At 36.6% G+C, this 18095-nt stretch overlaps 1 protein-coding gene and 1 long non-coding RNA gene across 6 annotated transcripts in view; one reads left to right on the plus strand and one right to left on the minus strand.

Moving 5' to 3' along the window:
• Positions 1-1820: 1820 nt before the first annotated feature.
• LOC118523060 (uncharacterized) lies at positions 1821-4177 on the minus strand. The gene is made up of 2 exons (XR_013445722.1): positions 4068-4177; positions 1821-3818 (listed from the first exon to the last, which is right to left on the minus strand). It is a non-coding gene; the product is annotated as an uncharacterized LOC118523060 (long non-coding RNA).
• Positions 4178-4224: 47 nt separating this feature from the next.
• The window catches only part of TMEM161B (transmembrane protein 161B), a 67312-nt gene continuing 53441 nt past the window's right edge, over positions 4225-18095 (plus strand). For 3 of the 5 annotated variants that reach the window (XM_078067079.1, XM_078067081.1, XM_036072261.2), the window contains exon 1: positions 4229-4374. Coding sequence is in view for 2 of the 5 variants with exons in the window: in XM_036072177.2 (XP_035928070.1) it covers positions 4372-4374 (3 nt within the window). In the remaining 3 variants the exon portion in view is untranslated. Of the gene's footprint in view, positions 4375-18095 lie in introns of all 5 variants that reach the window. The other 2 variants (XM_036072177.2, XM_078067077.1) reach the window with 1 other exon arrangement.

An 18095-nucleotide genomic window follows, 5' to 3' on the forward strand; every position in this document is an offset into this window, starting at 1 on the left:
CACAGTAATTGTATAAAAATGATGTCTTGAGGAATTTAAGACATTAAGTAAGAGATTAAGTATACATTATGTATATAACATGAAGTGGGGTGGTAAATGAAGTTGATGTGTTCTTAGGTTGTTGTATCATCCAGGAAGAGGTACAATACAAACTACTAAAAGAATATTTAACTCTCAAGCTGATGGGGTGGGAGAAATAAAGTAAAAATTAATCTAAAAGAATGCAAAAAAGGACAAAAGCAACATAGGAGAGATAGGACAAATAAAGAGCAAATAATATCTTAATAGATTCAAATCCAACCATATTAGTAACTGTGTTACATGTAAGTAGATTAAATACTTCAATTAAAAAAATATTATCAGAGTAGATTTAAAAATATATATATTATTTCATCCCACTCCTCAGGTTAAAATGCCTTTCTCATCACACTCAGAATAAAATCCAAATCCCTTCCTGGCTTTCAATGCCAATATAACTTAGCTCTTTCATACCCCTCTAAACTTACTCTTTTCTTAGTCACCATGCTCCAACAGGTAAGCTTCTTTGGTTCCTGAAATATTCCAAATTAGTTCACGCCTTAAGGTTTTGTGTTATTGTCCCCTCTGCAAGCATGATTTCCCCAATTTTTGCAAAGCTGGATTTTCCTGTCAAATAGGAGCTTAAATGGCACTTTCTTAGGAGCTTTCCTTAGTCACCTAATCTAAAACAGTCATCTATTTTAATTTCCTGACTAAGACTATTACTATCTTATATTTTTATTTATGGTCTATTACCACTAAAAAGTAAATTCCCTCATAGTAAGGACTATGTCTGCTTTATTTACCATTGTTTCTCCAAGTCTAGAACAGTGACTGGGACACAGTACATACTTAATATTTAATGAATGAAAAAAGTTAATTTAGGTTTTAAACAGGTATTTTCTTATGATTTTGTTTGTTTATTGTTCTTGGTGGTGGTTGTTTAAAGACTTTTCTAGTAGCAAAAGGTATCAAATGATACCAGGATCCCATTTATGTATGTTAGTGATCCTTGAAAATGTGCATTGTGTAATTTGTGTAAAATTTGCAGTAGTTATTCTAATTAATTAGGTATGTGGTATGGTCCTAGCTTTAACTATGGTAACATGTAAATAATGGAAAGTTTCAGAGGAAGGTTACTGAATTATTAAAGGGTTGCAATATACTTCTGAAGAGCATGTCTGTTTTGTTTTTCCCAAATTAGGAAGATGAGAATTATAGAGAAGTTACAAAGCATAATTTTGGGAAAGAAAGAAAAGAAGCTCCTTTCATCCATTCTTAAATAAAAGGAAATAAATTTTTTAAAATTACACCCTTACAGAAAGGTTTAGAAGGTAATTCTAGGAATGGTGATTGATAATATTTGGTTACTTCCTTTTTTACTCTTTGTTCTATGTTTAGGATTTTTTTTTCACATCAAAGCAATCATGCTGGTCACAATTTTGTAGACTGCTCTTTTAACTTGGAAAATAAACTTTTTCCATTAGAAAGACTAATTACTTTTTAAAAGTAGCTAAATAATATTCCAATTAAGTATACATGATAGAATTTGACCAATCTCTAATTGCTAACGATTGTTTCTAATTTTTTACCATTATAAGTATTGCTACAACTAACATTTTTGTCCATAAAGCATTTTAAGAGCAATGTAACCGAAGTGATTTTGTCCACAACATTCATTTAAATGGTATTTCTTAAGGAGAAGGAGGTGGTCAAAACAAAAAGAAGGTCCCAGCTTTCCAGGCATTTGTGTCTAATTAGGAAAACAATATATATTGGGGAGAAATTACAAAGGCACCATATAAACACATAATAATCATATTTATTAAAGAAAAGAAAAAGTAATTGAAATTTCTCAGAAGGGGAGTTAATCAGGAAAACATTTTGCAAAGAATATGGAGCTGGCCTTTGAAACAGTGATTAATTAATTAACAGTGTTAATGGTTGAAAATGTTCCAGGTCAGTGTGGGTGTTGAAAGAAGACATAACCTTTTGCTGGTGTTCTAACGTATTTGAGAACAGTTCTCACTCAGAACATTGCAACTCAAAACAAAGCCCTAATAAGCAACCAAGACTTTTATCAAAGATTGGACTCCTAATTCCCTTGCAAAACTACTGAATTTCTTCCTAATCTCCATTATGCACATATTTTATTCCCTTTCATAATTTTCCCCTTTCTTTGAATCTCTGTCAAAGACTCTCATCTACTTTAAGGAATGGAAACAGGCAAATCTCTCAACTTCAACACATGAAAACAATACAAAATATTGCAATTCTGTGGGATAAAAAAGGGAGATGCTGCCTTCAAACATACATTGTATGTGTTTTAGTCTTTAAAAAAACGTTACTTGTAACAGATTTTTCACATTGTAATAGAAATTGGAATATTAAAGGATATTAACCAAGGGTTATTTATCAACTTGTCAAATACCAAATAAGGAACATAGAACTCCATGATCTATTAAAAATGATAAGCAGAATACTGTGATTTCCTTTCGTGGTTTTACTCTGGCAGGAATGGGTTCCATCCTGATAATAATTCCAGTCTTACTGTCACATAGGAGGAGATGCTTTGTGAACCTCAATGAGGCTGCCAGGTTTAGGACGGATGTAAGAACCAAAGTGTCAGAAATTAAAGAGTAAGACTTCATAGAATGTGTTGTCACTGACAGACTGATAGCCAGTTTCCTTCTCCACCTTCTCTTCCTCAAGGATAGCAGCTGCTTCCCACAGATACACAAGCAGAACGACTCCAGTCCTTCTCTACCACACTTAGCATCTGCAGATGCCCTGGGTCTTGTCTATTTACAGTGTTGTCCCTATACAGCAGAGGTAGAACCCTCAGGGAAGTTCTGGATTGATTCTCAGCAGGTCTGTTTCACAAACTATTTCCCAGCCCCACCCACCTCCAGCTGTTTCCAATGTTAGTACTTGTAATTCCTCTATCTTGTCTGCCACATTACTCATCTCCCCCCAAAAGAAAATTTAAAGTTAAAAACAACTCAAACATTCAGTCTCTAGCCCCCTTTTTAATATAAAGCAATTGCCCTGTGCATGCTGCTTCTGGATTGCTAAGGAGTGACTCCAAGGGTCTTCCGACCATTTATAGATTGGATATCATGCTCTCCAAATACTTTGAGAAGGAGGGTAAAACAACATCCATAGCCACCCCTGCCTGCCCAAACTTAACCTCTTGTGAAGCTTCCTAGTTTAGCTCCCCAATTCCAGCTTTATGACAAAACTAGACAGTGGCAAAAAGAGATCCTATAAATGAAATTGTAGATACAGTCACGTCTTAAGCAAGGATCCCCAAATTGTGAGACTAATTTCTGGGTTAAAGGTGTTCTGTATATCCATTTCAATCCTGCCTCCAGTACTGTGACCAAATAAAAAGGCACAGAGTTGAAGGGTACAAATTTTGGGGGAAAAAAACCAAAAACAACACAAATTTAAGAGGTACATGGGAGTTTCACTTTTTTCCAGCTGATGATATATATATATATATATATATATATATATATATATATATATATATTTTTTTTTTTTTTTTTAAATAAAAGGAAACCGTCCATATTGGAATATTTTCCAACAGGCAGAATTCTCCTCTTCGTTTCTCTGATCTTGGTAGATGTTCTTCTGGTTTCCACTGGTATATATATGAATAGTGAAGAAACGTCTCAGGATCAAATTCCACCGCCTTGAGGAAGGGAGAGCTTTAGTATGCACTAAAGCAGGTAAAAAAGACGACAGAGGGACAGACAGGTCTGTGGAGATCCGGCAAGTCTCCAAGGACGGTCAGCCTGGAAAAGGAAAAAGTAAAAAAAAAAAAAAAAAAAGGCGTGGCTCAGCTGAAGCAACTACTGTTGTCCCTGCACGAGCACGGCCTGTGGTTTTTCTCCCTCACTTAATCCTCTGGGGTTGGCTCCCACCCCGTTCATCAACTTGCGCTTCCATCACCTCCCAGTGAGAGGACGCCCTCCGGCCCGAACTACACAACCTACCTCCGGATCCTCACAGGCGCTGCAACCTCGCGCCGCCCGCCCACCTACCTGTGCTGCGCCTGCGCCTCCCTCGCGCGCTCTCAAGGTCAGCACCGCCCCCAGCTTCTAACCTAGCACCCACGGAAGTGGCATTAGAGGACGTCCTGCGTATCCTCACCTCTGCGTGGCGTGGGGTCGCCGGCGTTCAAGAGAGGGGAGGGACTTCCTGTCCCGCGCGGGCAGAACTTCCGTCAGAGCCGGAAAACTCTCCCTCGCGTTGTTTAAGAGGCTCCTGGCTGCAGGGTGGGGAGGGAAGGTCCAGGACGGTCCCGGGGACTCCAGGGCGTCCGGCCCACGACCTGTCCTTGGCGCCATGGTGAGTCTTCCTGTGAAGGCTGGAGTAACAACAGTGGGAAATTAGGGGCCAGCAGGTTAGTCCTGTGAAGGTAGCCAGTCGGGTGCCTAGCTGCGGATGAAGCGGGCGAGAGCAATGGGATGAACCACGGGGGCAGGACTCCTCACCTGTCCCGGAGCTCCTGGGCCCCTGAGGAAGCGGCGTCTGCCCTGCCCAACAGCGAAATCTGTCCAGGAGTATGGAGTAGGTAGCCGGAATGTTCGTGGCCCATTCACTGTGTACGGCGTGTGGCGCCAGGTGGTCCCAGAGTTGACCTTTCCGGGTTGATCATCTCCGTCCCTCCCTTTTTCTCAGCTGCTTGGTAGTAGCCAAGAACTTAAGATCTTAGAAATCCCGTCAGCTTTTCCAGGTGGACACAACGGATCCCTTTGTAGAGGATCAGCGCCTGTCACCAAGAGAAAGGGCAAAGTCAGCTTATCTTTCAAACTCAGCCCATTTGTTTGTTTTTTAAGTATTTATTTATTTGACAGAGATAGAGAGCACAAGTAGACAGAGCAGCAGGCAGGGGGAGAGGGAGAAGCAGACTCTCCACTGAGCAGGGAACCTGACGTGGGTCTCGATCCCAGGACCCTGGGACCATGACCTGAGCCGAAGGCAGCCGCTTAACCAACTGAGCCACCCAGGCGCCCCAAAACTCAGCCCATTTGAAATTGGGAAGGGTGTCAAATGAAAAATTCAGACTTAGTAAGGAGAGATTTTATTGGAAAGGAATATTGCAAGGGCTTGGGGAAATAAGAAGAATGCCCTAACCGTAAGATAAGCAAGAGTCTAAAAAGTTAAGCAAAATGTTTTTCTTTTTATTAGGGAGGAATAAAGCAATCCTAGAGAGAACCAAGTGTGGGGAAGTGAGATGAAAGGGAAGTACCACTGAGCAGTAGATCAGATTGTTTTACCCTCAGGCCAGAGAAGTTTATGCTGCTTCAGACAAGGGTGGGCCAAAATTCGGGAACCTGGGGAAAGAGGATCTTACCCAGAATTTGAGTAACAAATATTTTGTTCCAGTTGATCTGTGGGGACATGCCATTCATCCAGTCATTTATGAAGCAAAGGGAATTTGTAGGCTTTGACCTTGTCATAGGTAAACAAGTGGGGCATCTTAGAGTCTTATCTAAGTCCTATGGGGACCCGTGGTTCATTGCAGTAAGCCCTTTCCAGAACACAGAAGGGCATGGGGGCTATTTCTTAACCTTTGCTGTTTTCCAAGATCACAGGGGTCTGGTAAGGTTCAACATTGTCAATTATTTGATGATATAAAAGATTTCAGATTCTCATCCAGAGGGCAGTCTGTCTTGGAATTTAGCCTCAGTGTACCATGCTTTTTCAGGACCAAATGTTGACATTGTTCAGCTATTGTGTTTGATGTTGGACTTTTGAATGACTTTTAGAAACTTAATGTGAAAGAAAAGAACTTCAAAATAATGTGGTTTCTGGTGCACTCTACCAGCTAACGTAACCTATGACTCTTGGGCAGTGTGTGTGTGTGTGTGTGTGTTTAACCTCAGTGAATAATAACACTTTGTATTCATAAAGAGGTTTTTTCTTTTTCCCTTTGGATCAGTGAAATTAGACAAAGACAGGGAATAGACGAATGAGAAGGAGCGAAAGACAATAATTAGCCTAACCACCTCCACCCCCCAACCCTCCCTATTTTACATAAGGAAGAATCTGAGGTCTAGAAATAAGCACTGGTTTATCTAAGGTAACAGTAGTTTGGCATAGTCTGGACTAAAACTCAGATCTCCACTTCTTAAATTTAAGCTCTGTTTTTGACTTCTTGGTCTGAAAAGTTGAAGAAAGGTATAATAAAAATCCTTAAAATAGTCACAAGCCCAGTGTGAATTTATTCCCAGTATTCTGTAATACTATAAGAACCCATCTCCTGCTATCTCAAAATTGTAATTTTGTTTTAGGTTAAGGAAAACTAATGCTGTTTCTCAAAATGTCACTTAAGAGAATGTCACCTGGAGAATGTCAGCAACTACCAGCCAGGTAGTTGACTCCATTCTGGTATTGCTTACATTTCTGTGTTAACTCCACTTTAGTGTTCCCAGTCATGAAATTGATGTCTGTATATGCAAGTTTGGTCAGTGCTTGGAATACCTCAAAAAAAAGAAAGGGTTTAGCCATTAAATGAAGTGAGGGGTTGAATTTATTTTGAATACAGCTTGGTTAAATTAAGAACCTTTGGACTGGGGTGCCTGGGTGGCTCAGTCAAGTGCTTGCCTATGGCTCAGGTCAAGATCCCAGGGTCCTGGGATGGAGCCCCGCATTGGGCTCCCTGCTCAGCAGAAAGCCTGCTTCTCCCTCTCCCACTCCCTCAGCTTGTGTTTCCTCTCTCGCTGTGTCTCTCTCTGTCAAATAAATAAATAAAATCTTAAAAAAAAAAAAAAAGAACCTTTGCCCTGCTTGGGCCTAATGATATGCAAGGCATGTAGTACTTGAACTCAGAAGACCCAGATTCTGCCCATTATTTGTTATATGAATTTGACAGACTCACTCAACTTGGTAAGGGTTCCAGTTTCCTCTTAGATAAGAGAAGTGGGGCTTGGTGGAGATTAAAACACCTTCTGACTCTCACATTTCTGATTCTATGACTTCAGGACATTTTTCAGAATAGGTACATGTTTCTGATTAAATAAAATTTAGTCTGATTTCCACTTTTTCTCTATCCTTTTGATTTTTCTTTTTTTTTTTTTAAGATTTTATTTATTTGACAGAAAGCACAAGCAGGGGGAGCATTAGGCAGAGGGAGAGGGAGAAGCAAGGAGCCTGATGTGGGATTCAATCCCAGGACCCCGAGATCATGACCTGAGCCAAAGGCACTCTTTCTTTCTCTCAAAGAAATTAATAAATAAACAAAATCTTTAAAATAAATAAAACAGAAGTAAAATCAAGGTGTCCCACGGCTTCACTCTCCATTCTGGAGTGGTTGGGCTCTCTGTTCAGCAGGGATTCTGCTTCTCTCTCTCCCTCTGCCTCTTCCCCCTGCCTCATGCTTACACGCATGCTCTTTCTCTCTCAAATAAATAAAATCTTTAAAAAGTAAAATAAAATCAAATCTGTGGGCATAGAGTCATTCATAGTGCTTCTTTATTCTTTTAATGTCCACGGGGTCTGTAGTGATGTCCCCTCTTTCATTTCTGATATTAGTAATTTGTGTGCTCTCTTTTTTTCCTCAGTTAGCCTGGATAGGGGCTTATAGATTTTATTGAATTTCTCAGAGAACCAGTTTTCGGTTTCATTGATTCTCTGTATTGATTTCTTTCCAGTTTTATTGATTTCTGCTATAATATTTCTTTTGCTTCTGCTTAGTTTGGATTTAATCTGCTCTTTTTTTGGTTTCCTAAGGTGGAACTTTAGGTGTTTGATTTTAGATCTTCTTTTCTAATATTTGCATTCAATGCTATAAATTTTCGTTTAAGCACTGCTTTTGCTGCATCCCATAAATTTTGATTAGTTGTGTTTTCATTTAATTAAAAATATTTTGAATTTGTCTTGATTTTTTTTCCTTTTTGACCCTTGTGTTATTTAAAAATGTATTGTTTAGTCTTGACATGTTTTGTGATTTTCCAGTTATCTTTCTGTTACTGATTTCCAGTTTAATTCCATTGTGATCTGAGGGCAGACATTGTATGGTTTCTGTTCTTTTAAATTTGTTAAGGTGTGTTTTATGACCCAGAATGTGGTTTTTCTTGGTGAATGAACATGTAGCTTGAGGGATAAATTCTCAGGTTTTATCCATTAGCCATACAGGGGCAGAGATGTGTGTTTCTTCTCAGTTCTCTGACTTTTTCTGTGACTTCTCTTCTTTACTGCTTCTTTCCTAAAGAGGCTTAGCCCAAATAATAGTAGAGACTGTTCAGGGTGCCTGGGTGGCTCTGTTGGTTAAGCATCCGACTCTTGATTTTGGCTCAGGTCATGATCTCATGGTTGTGAGATCTAGCCCCACATCAATCTTAAGATCTAAGAATCTCCCTCTCCCTCTCCCCACCCTTTTCTCACTTCCTCTCTTAAAAAAAAAAAAAGTAGAGACTGTTCTCTTGGTTAGCATTTGGTAGATCAAGATTAATTCTTAAAGACTAGCTTATACTGTGGACTATGGTCTACTTTTTAATAATTTAGTTTGCTCTGGAGTAAAAGCATAAAACAAATTTAGTTGATTTTAGAAAATCAGAAGATATTTGAAAGGGTTCATTTCTAAGAGTATTTTTTATTTTCTTAATATTGTGCTGTGGTTTTGCCCATGTTACTAAGTCAAGCATGAACACAACTTACTGCAAAGAAACTTTGAAGAAATAAACTTGTCTGTAAATTGTCTTTCTGCTCTTTATGTACCACCTGCCCTTGAGTTAGGAAAAAAAAAATCTTTGAAGTTCTGGTAAAATGAACATTCTCTTGGTTTTAATTGGAATGATAATACTTTTTGTTTCACCAAACATTTAAAAATCATGCTCTTATCTCAAAAGTATTAATCAGTCATTCATTATTTATTAAGCACTATCTGTATGTCTGTATTCTTGGCAACAGGGATATAACTGTTTATTACACAGACAGTCCTGCCCTTGTGGAGCTTATGTTTTACTGGGAGATTCTGATGATAATCAAATGAGACATAATATATGTAGGTCATGATAAATGCAACAAAGAAAGATAAAGTAGGGTAAGGGATAGAAGATGATTAGGGTGGTTATTTTAGATAGGGCATTCAGGGAAAGCCTCAATGAAGAGGTGACATTGGGGGGCGCCTGGGTGGCTCAGTCGTTAAGCACCTGCCTTTGGCTCAGGTCATGAGCCGCATCTGGCTCCCTGCTTGGCCAGGAACCTGCTTCTCCCTCTCCTAATCCACCTGCTTGTGTTCCCTCTCTAGCTCTCTCTCTCTGTCTGTGTCAAATAAAAAAAAAAAAAAAAAAAAAAGGTGACATTGGAACAAATATGACTATATATTTAGCATATATGCCTGGTATCTATGAGTACATATTTATGAACTGTACCCTAAAAAAATACTGTAATATTGGGCACAAAGCTTATATTGTCTGTAGCTCTGTAATTCTTTCAATAAAGTTAAATATTAATAATTTTTACGAATAGTGAACAGGAAAGTATGTTTCTTTTTTAAAAACAAAAACCTCTATAGTAGTAGGTGATACTTAATAGATTGATTTATGCTATCTATTTTTATTTATTTATTTATTTATTTTAAAGATTATTTTAGAGAGAGAGCAAGAGAGAGTAGGGGCGGGAGGGGCAGAGGAAGAGAGCGAATCTCAAGCAGACTCCATGCTGAGTGTGGAGGTCGCCCCGGGGATCTTAGGACCCTGAGATCATGACCTGAGCCAAAATCAAGAGTCGGATGCTTAACCATCTGAGCCACCCAGGTGCCCCTATGGCACCTATTTTTAGTCTTTTAACTATAGTTCTCGAGAGAATACAACTCATTCACTCAAAATATCCTGATTTTACATTCATGTCTTTCAGTTATATAAAACAGACTTAATAATTCCATTGTTAAAGTAGATTAAAATATCTTTTGTGTTTTGCCCATAAACAAAAGATTTAGAAAAACCTGAAATCATTTCAGCTTTTGATACTTTGATATTGAGACTCAGGATCTTAATGTCTGATTATAAAGTTTTATTTTTAAAAAATCTTTAGGTAGTATGAAAAACCAATCTGCTCATGCACATGTATTTTTTTTAAGATTTTTTTACTTTATGCATTTGACAGAGCGAGAGAGTGCATGAGAGCACAAGCAGGGGTGAGGGTTAGAGGGAGAGGGAGAAGCGAACTCTGCACCGAGCAGGGAGTATGATGCGGGGCTCGATCTCAGGACCCTGGAATTGCAACCCGAGCCAAAGGCAGGCACTTAACTGACTGAGCCACCCAGGCGCTCCCATACATACGTATTTTTAAAAATGACTGGAGAAAGTACAATAAATACATGGCATGGAAAGTGTGCTTGAACTAGAACTAGATGTCCTCTGTGGTGTTACTCAAGGTTCTGTGATTCTAAATATGTGAAACTGAATATTGTTGATATACATTTAGTTGAATGTACATTAAGGGACAAAGGAGGGTATATTCAGTTTGGAGTTAAAGAAGAGTTTCACAAAGGATTAAAGGATTAAGTCTTTTAAGGGTAAGTAGAAGTTTGTTAGGTGGATAAGAAATTGAATTTTACTTTTCCTCAATAACAGTAATAGTGACATTTATTTAGGTGTTAGTATTTACCTACTCTACTTAAATTAACTTATTTAAATCTTCATGAAGTATTTAATCTTGGACTTTTTTTTTAACCTCCACTTTTTACCTACTTTTTTTTTTAAACCTCTATTCTACAGGTTTAGAAATGGAGGCATAGCAAGATTGGAGTAACTCTTCCAAAATCATACAGCTAGTGGTGGTGGAATTTGACTTTAACCTGGGTGGTTTGGCCATTGTACTCTTGTGCCAGTCTTATTGTTTATATTTGATAGGTTTTAACTTATGAGAGGATTAATTTCTAAAACATTTTCCTATAGAAATATTGTGTTCTTTTATTTCTAGAAAATCTTTCCCAACCTAGTTAATAACTAATAGTACATCCTATATAGTATTAGAGAAATTGTTACTGACCTGCATAGCACTGACCATTTAGCCTGACTCAGGTGCCAAACATATCTGACACTGCTGCAGTCATAAGGATTCAGTCCTTCATATTCCCTCCACCTTAACTGCATCCAGTTAAGGCACTCCCTCTCATGCACTATTAGTTTCCATTGCACTTGGGGATGAACTTCTAGTAACACTGATCAGGTGAGGAGTAATTAGAGAACTGGTGATGAATTGAAATTTCATATCGTTTTAAGTATTTAGTATGTCACACTTGTTGCAGGCCTGTCTCACAGTTAGCCCATTTCTTTTTCTGAGGGCTCTAAGGATTGGCTTGCTCCTTTTCTTTTCACTTGGACTACCTGTTTGCAACTAGAACTTAGTATTTTCCCTGAGTTGCAAAAAAGAACATACTTGTATTGTAGGCTACCTTGCTTTCCCTTCCATATGTTCGCACACATGATAAAGGTTTTTACTGCTAGGAGAGTTTTAAAAGTACGTTCCTATGTTACTTCCTGCTGACCATAAACTATTTATCATAAAGATCTTTTAGGGAAAGAAGTAGAAGCTCTAGATGATATTGATGAGTCTTTGCAATAAATTCTTTGAAGTAGAGAGGTTTGGATTGTGAAGAAAAGGTCAGATGGAAAATACTAAGCGACATTGGAGAGAAAAGGGAGACTTTTCTTCACCAGAAATTACTTATGAAGAAGGAACTTCAATAAGTTGTGCCCTGTATTATAAATATATGATTATAGACTGCCATCAGTTGATGTCACAAGGCATTATAAGCCTATCAAGGCTATGGCTGCTTTACTTTTTAAAATAAACGTAATACTTTTTATCTTTGTGATAAGTAGTAGAAGGCTTTTGAAATACTAATCTGATTGCTTATTTTTTTATGTAGTTATCTATGTCTGCCCTTTACGTAGGGCTTAGCTGATTTTTGTTATCTTTTAACTTTTGATTGCCACTGTTTGCCCAAATACAATGATCTACTTAGAAAAGCAATGCCACACTTTCCTGCCTTTTTTTCCTAAAGAGAAAAAGTCACATTGGAGGATTCTGCTCCATCAGAATTCCACTAAGTTGAATGTTTATTAAATATTTTTATCATTTCAGAAGATTTTGGTCATTTTTATGATCAGTATAAATGATTGACTAAAAGCATTTATGTATTCAAGTATGAGTGTTTATGACTAGAATCATTTGTTTCTGAATACAGTCTTTCTCAAAAGAGAAGCCATGACTTTTTTCCTGAAAAGTTCTGCTTTTATTAATAGTTAAATTATGTTTAAATTCATGCTTACTGTCTCTCCCCTCCCTTCCCCTGTTAGACTAATTAACATTAGGACAAAGAAGCCTCACTGTATCATTTATTACGAGACAGCTTAGTTGGTTGGGTAGGTCAAATGCTAACTAGAATTAGAATTAGTTGCAAACTAAATGTGTTTTCTAATCAGGAGGGACAGACGAGAACTTGGGTAACATTCATTATAATGTTAAATCATAACTATAACTGAAACGTTAGTTCTTTAAGACTCACACTATTTTCTAACTTGATTTTAACTAATATTTATTGAGTGCTTATTCTTGGTTTTGATAGAGAGCTTCTCAATTGTAGCAGAAGTATTTAAGGTCTTCATAGTTCTCTTGATAAAAGAAAATGGCAGATCATAAAATGAATCATTTAATAAGAGAGAATTGGCTAAGTATCTGAGATAAACTTAAAAAACAAAACAAATTAAAACTGTACGACTATTGGTATTCACAGATCTCTGAGAGAAATTCCTGCACACCACTATTGAGGGGAGAATGCTGGGCAGTGGACTAGGTTTACTCTTTCACATCAACTTGGAGCTCTGATTTACTTTGACTTCTTCTATAAATGTTAGCTCATTTAATCCTTATGAAGAAGATAGTCCTATCAGCAGTAACTACACCTCACAGGCTTTGAAAGTGGTTTAGAAATGGTAAATACGTGACTGCCAACAATCCATTGTGTATTTAATTAAAATATTGCAGTCATCAACAATAAAATCTTTGAAGATTTTGGAGATCATTTGCCAACTCTTGTCATTTTGTAAATAAGGAATGAGTCCCAGAGAGGGCTTGTCTAACTGCTATTAGTGACAGAGAACTACTTTGATTCTAGTATGTTTAATTATTCAGTACATTAAAATATTTACAGTAAGTGCATCTTTCTAATAGTTACCATTAGGAGTGCACATTAAATTTTCTTGGCTTTTGTATATGGCTTAAAATTTAGAGTTAAGCTGAAATTTTTATTTTAAATTTGTTTGATGAATCTTTATTAGTGTACTTAACAAAGTTGTAAATTTTAGTTTGTTTAAAAGAATTTCTAACATGTACCTATTGTGTTAAATTGAGAGGATTATCTTGAAGAAATAGATAAATATCTTTCTCTGAGGTATAGTATGTTGTCTGTTGATCTTAAAGTGAATACTTTTCTTTATGTTAAAGTTCAGTGCTTAGCACATATTAGGAACTTTACAGTGAAGGACAGTGGGCAAATTTATACTTTATCCTTCTATTTCATCTAAAAGGTAATATTCAACATATCTTGAAAGCCTGCCATGTTAGGCACTCTCTGGGGAGTGGGTTTAGGGCTGTAGAAATGAGATGAATAAAATTTTCTCAAATTGTTGGTCACGGTTGAGCATGATAAAGGCAGCTTTGGAGTTGTGCATATGTTTTTTAACAAGGAAGATTTTATAAGTGAAGTGAATGTTGAAGAGTAGGTAGGAATTGGTCTGAAGTAGATGATTTATAAATGTCAAATATAAATTTATTAGTTTTGACTAAGAGCTTTGGATATAGATCTGTAGGGATATTTTCTGTAATGTCAAAAAATACAGTTAAGGAAAAATACCAGATTTAAGGATGCCTTCTTCCATTGAACCTTTTATTTGTTACTTATCAGTACTATAATGAAACATGCACATGTAGAAAGAGGTGAAGTGGCTTGTTAACGTCTTTAAAAATAGTTCATTCTTCATCAGTATTTTAATTACTGCGTGGTATTGCTTTATATGAGATATTGCATAATTCACTCAACCTACTGTAACTGGAAAATTATCTTTTAAAATAAACAACTGTTAATTTCAGCACTAATAGTTGAAATAGTTAATGAGTTATATTTCATTAAAATGCCCTCTATTCTTGTGAAAAAGTATTCTTGTCCTGTTTGTTGTTGGTCTTCCACTTTGCCTTATCAATTTATATCAAAGAAAATGTCTTAAGTTTATTTCTATATTTATTGAAATTCCAAGGAATGGTTTTATATCATCATCTTAAGCAGGAAATCTGGAGCAGTTGTTTTTGAATATAGTTAGGTCAAATTGATGCATTCTCCTACCATGTTTGTCTAATTAAGATATTTAGGATGTACCAAGGCATTTTATTGAGGGCTTTTGATTTTTGACCTTAAAGTACATTAAATTTCTTATTCTGAGTTGGCAAATGGCAAAAATTTCTGCTCATATTTTTTACTTTAAAGAATTAAAAACATTTTGTGCTGTGAAATGTGACGCTGGCACACCAAACAAATTCTATAAGCAATTAAATTTGAAAACCTATGTGCTTGAATTCAAATCAGAGCTGTTGATAATTGTGTTTTACAGTTTTCTTATTTTACCTTCTCATTTATATACTTCTTTTGGTAGTGTTATTTCGAAGTATATGAAATTGCTGTTTTTTGTAGGTCAAAACAGTCAAATATCTGATTCATATAATTCAGTTAATAAATTTATATTAAATCAATACGTGATCTTTAGCTTGTGTTCTCTCAAAACCTTTTGTTATTTTCATTTTATTTATTTAGCAAAGTTTTCCTTTTCTTATTTTCAGACCTGTTTACTGTCTGTAAGGGCTGGAGCTATATTATAAAACCAGATAAAGGCCAGGGTAGACCACATAATGAACCCTAAGATTCTAGAAATGGTGTATGGGCAAGATTTTCTTTGCCTGTTCATGATTGTTTTATGCTGCTGTTACCTGCTTTGGTATTATATGGAAGGATTTCCCATCTCAATTAAATCTAGACAGCCCTCAATCCTATTAAAGACCCTCCTGGAAGTAATCATTTTTTAAAAAACCAGCTTGGGTCTGTCGGTCATCCACATGTATAAGTTTATCAGACCTTTCTTCCTGAGTTTCTAGACGTCTTCTTAGTCACATTGCCAAGATCCTGACCTTGATGTGGTTATTCTTCAAGGTCTCTCAAACTTGGTCCACTCGGTTTTTAAATTTAATACATCTCTATACCTATTTGTGCTTCTCTTCAGTAGGACAAGGTCTCAAAGTTTTTTTCAGCTTACACCTTTAGTCTCATCTATTTCTGATTCTTAAGTGATTAAATTCCCACAAACTTCTTTCTAGAATATTCAGCACCCCCCCAACATTGGTTCCTTCCCTTTTGCCTTAAGCATGTATATTTTCCCCATTATGAAGATATATTTTTTAATATATTTTTGTATGTCCGTCATTCTAGTATCCATCAGCTTTTCCTCTTATTGCTTATTTTCTCCAAAGAATAATTGTGTTCATTATTTTCATTTTATCTCTACATAATCACTTAAGTTTTATCCTTATCAGTGGATGATACTGTCTTTGCAGAGATAATTACTAATGGTACACCTAATTCCCTTTTTTCTCTAAAACAATTTTTTGGTTTTGGTTTTTTTTTTTTTTTTAAGTAAGCTCAATGCATAATGTGGGGCTTAAACTCACAACAACGTGTGTGTAGGAGTTGCACACTCCACTGACTGAGCCAGCCAGGCACCCCTGGTTTTGCTCTTGTTTTTGAAGCTGTTTTAGTTTAGGCTCTTATGGTGTTGGTTGGACTATTTCAAAGGACTTCTAATTTACCTCTTTGCTTCCAGTTACTTTTAACTTTTCACTTTAATTTTCCACCATAGTGGCAGTTACCTTCCCAAAATATATTTGATTTGTTTCATTCCAGTCTTAAGATCTTGGACTTATTTCTAAGTACCTGCAGAAAAGTCCATTGTGTGCAATCCATATCAAAGTCTACAGCATGTGGAATTGCTCATTATTTTGGATCATGCCATTTACTCTCTTTGTACAGGTGGGTATATCTGTCTGAACTTTTTTTTACTCTTCTGTGAGAGTGGGATACTTCTTTAACCTTGTAAGACTAGTTCAGATGTCACCTCTGTGAACCAGTCTTTCCCAGTTCTCCCGTTTAGATTTAATCACTGCCTTTCTTGGAGGGCTCCCATAACACCGCATTTACCTCTACCATACCACTTATCACATATAATTTGTAGGTGGCAGTTAGGGGTGGTTAACACTTAAAGAGTTTGATAAAATTACATGATGAAAGGTACGAGTTGTTTCCTCACCTTGAACTTAGATTTGTCTAAAACCTAAGGCAGATTAGATTGTAGCTAAAGCAGTGGTATTTACATATCAAAAGATAGAATAATTTTTAGATAGGTTTTTATCTAAGGAAAGAGTGTGTCAATTGGAATGCAGTTTTATCGGTTGAAAATCTAGAAGTTTCAATAGCCAGAATTGAATGTATTTATCTAGAACTGTTTAGGGTTGAGAGTATTTCACACTCTAGCTATTCTGTAGCTTCTTCTTCCCTTTTTTTCTTCTTCCCTTTTTTTTTTTTTTAACTTTAGCACTGCCTGAAGGAGCTATCCCTCAGTGCTACCCTTTGATCTAAATCATTACCTTCCTTGAGGAGCCTGGTGGCTCAGTTGGTTGAGTGTCTCTTCTGATTTCGACTTTTGATTTCGGCTCAGGTCATGATCTCGGGGTCATGGGATTGATCCTGGGGCTTTGTGCTCAGTGCAGTCTGCTTGGGATTCTCTCTCTCCCTCCCTGCTGTGCCTCCCCCTATGCCCCTTCCTCTGCTAGCTATTATGGGCTCACTCTCAAAGTAAATAAATAAAATCTTAAAAAATAATTTATTTTTATTTTTTTATTTATTTACGACTCACCAAGCAGCCTACTTAAAATTTGACCTCCAAAGGATCATTAAGACAGTAATCCAGTGGAACACTTAATGAACTTGACCATCTGATCCACTTGATAGTTTGTTTCATTGTAAATTAGTTGATAAAATTGTTACAACTTGATTATTGTCAGTTTCATATAGATTGATTGTACCAGCAAAGCATGTATTTTTTGTGTTCTGAAAAGCTGAGGATGTAGCCAAGTTGCTGTCCTTGGGAGACCTACCTAAGGCTTGTTAGTCCACTTCTTGAGTTTCCTTCAGTCTACAGTTTTCCTGCCCAGTGGCTGTAGGATTCTACCAGTCACTCTGACTAAAACATCCTGAAATAATCTTTGAGATATTCCTCATTTTTATTCTACCGTTTTCTTTCATGTTCAGTCACACTCAAAGTTAATCTAATTGGTTTCCTTCTTACATACTTTTATCTTTTTTTCCCCCAGTTTCAACTGCTTCTACCTTAGTCTTAGGTTTTCTCTTTCATTGATTAATATATTGCTATATCTCATTTTTCATATATGTTACTTGCAGTATTTCATCCTCATACCTCTGCTTAAAAGTGTTCCAAGGTGATCTTTTTAAACACCTCAGCTAAATTTGTCCTCTTGGTTATAAAGACTCAACAATGTAAAATTTTGTTTTCATCTTATTTCTCACAGTTCTTTGCCATATGATACCAAAGTTTTTGGTTGAGCTAGGATTTTCGCTATCCCATGGTTACTCTATGTTCCTATTTGTCATTTAGCCTGGAATTCCCTTTTATTCTTCACCTCTGATTTCAGTTTTCATGTTAGGTTTCATCTACTTGAAACTTTCATATTCAGTTTTTTCAATTTTTATAAGTTTTGTTCATAGTACTATGCAATTTTATGCTGCAATATTGCCTTAATATATTTGTTGTTACCTAGTATGATAATCTTGGATTTTAAGTTCTGTTAAGACTGATTCTTTTGTAGTGATGCCTTTCATTCAGTCGTTCAACAAATACCAAATGCCCTATTATGTGCCTTGAACTATTCTAAATGTCGCTGCGCTAAGTATTTGGGATATAATAGTCAGTGAAACACAAAATTACTTTGCCAAGTTC

Source organism: Halichoerus grypus, chromosome 2, assembly GCF_964656455.1.
Source record: "Halichoerus grypus chromosome 2, mHalGry1.hap1.1, whole genome shotgun sequence".
NCBI lineage: Eukaryota > Metazoa > Chordata > Mammalia > Carnivora > Phocidae > Halichoerus > Halichoerus grypus.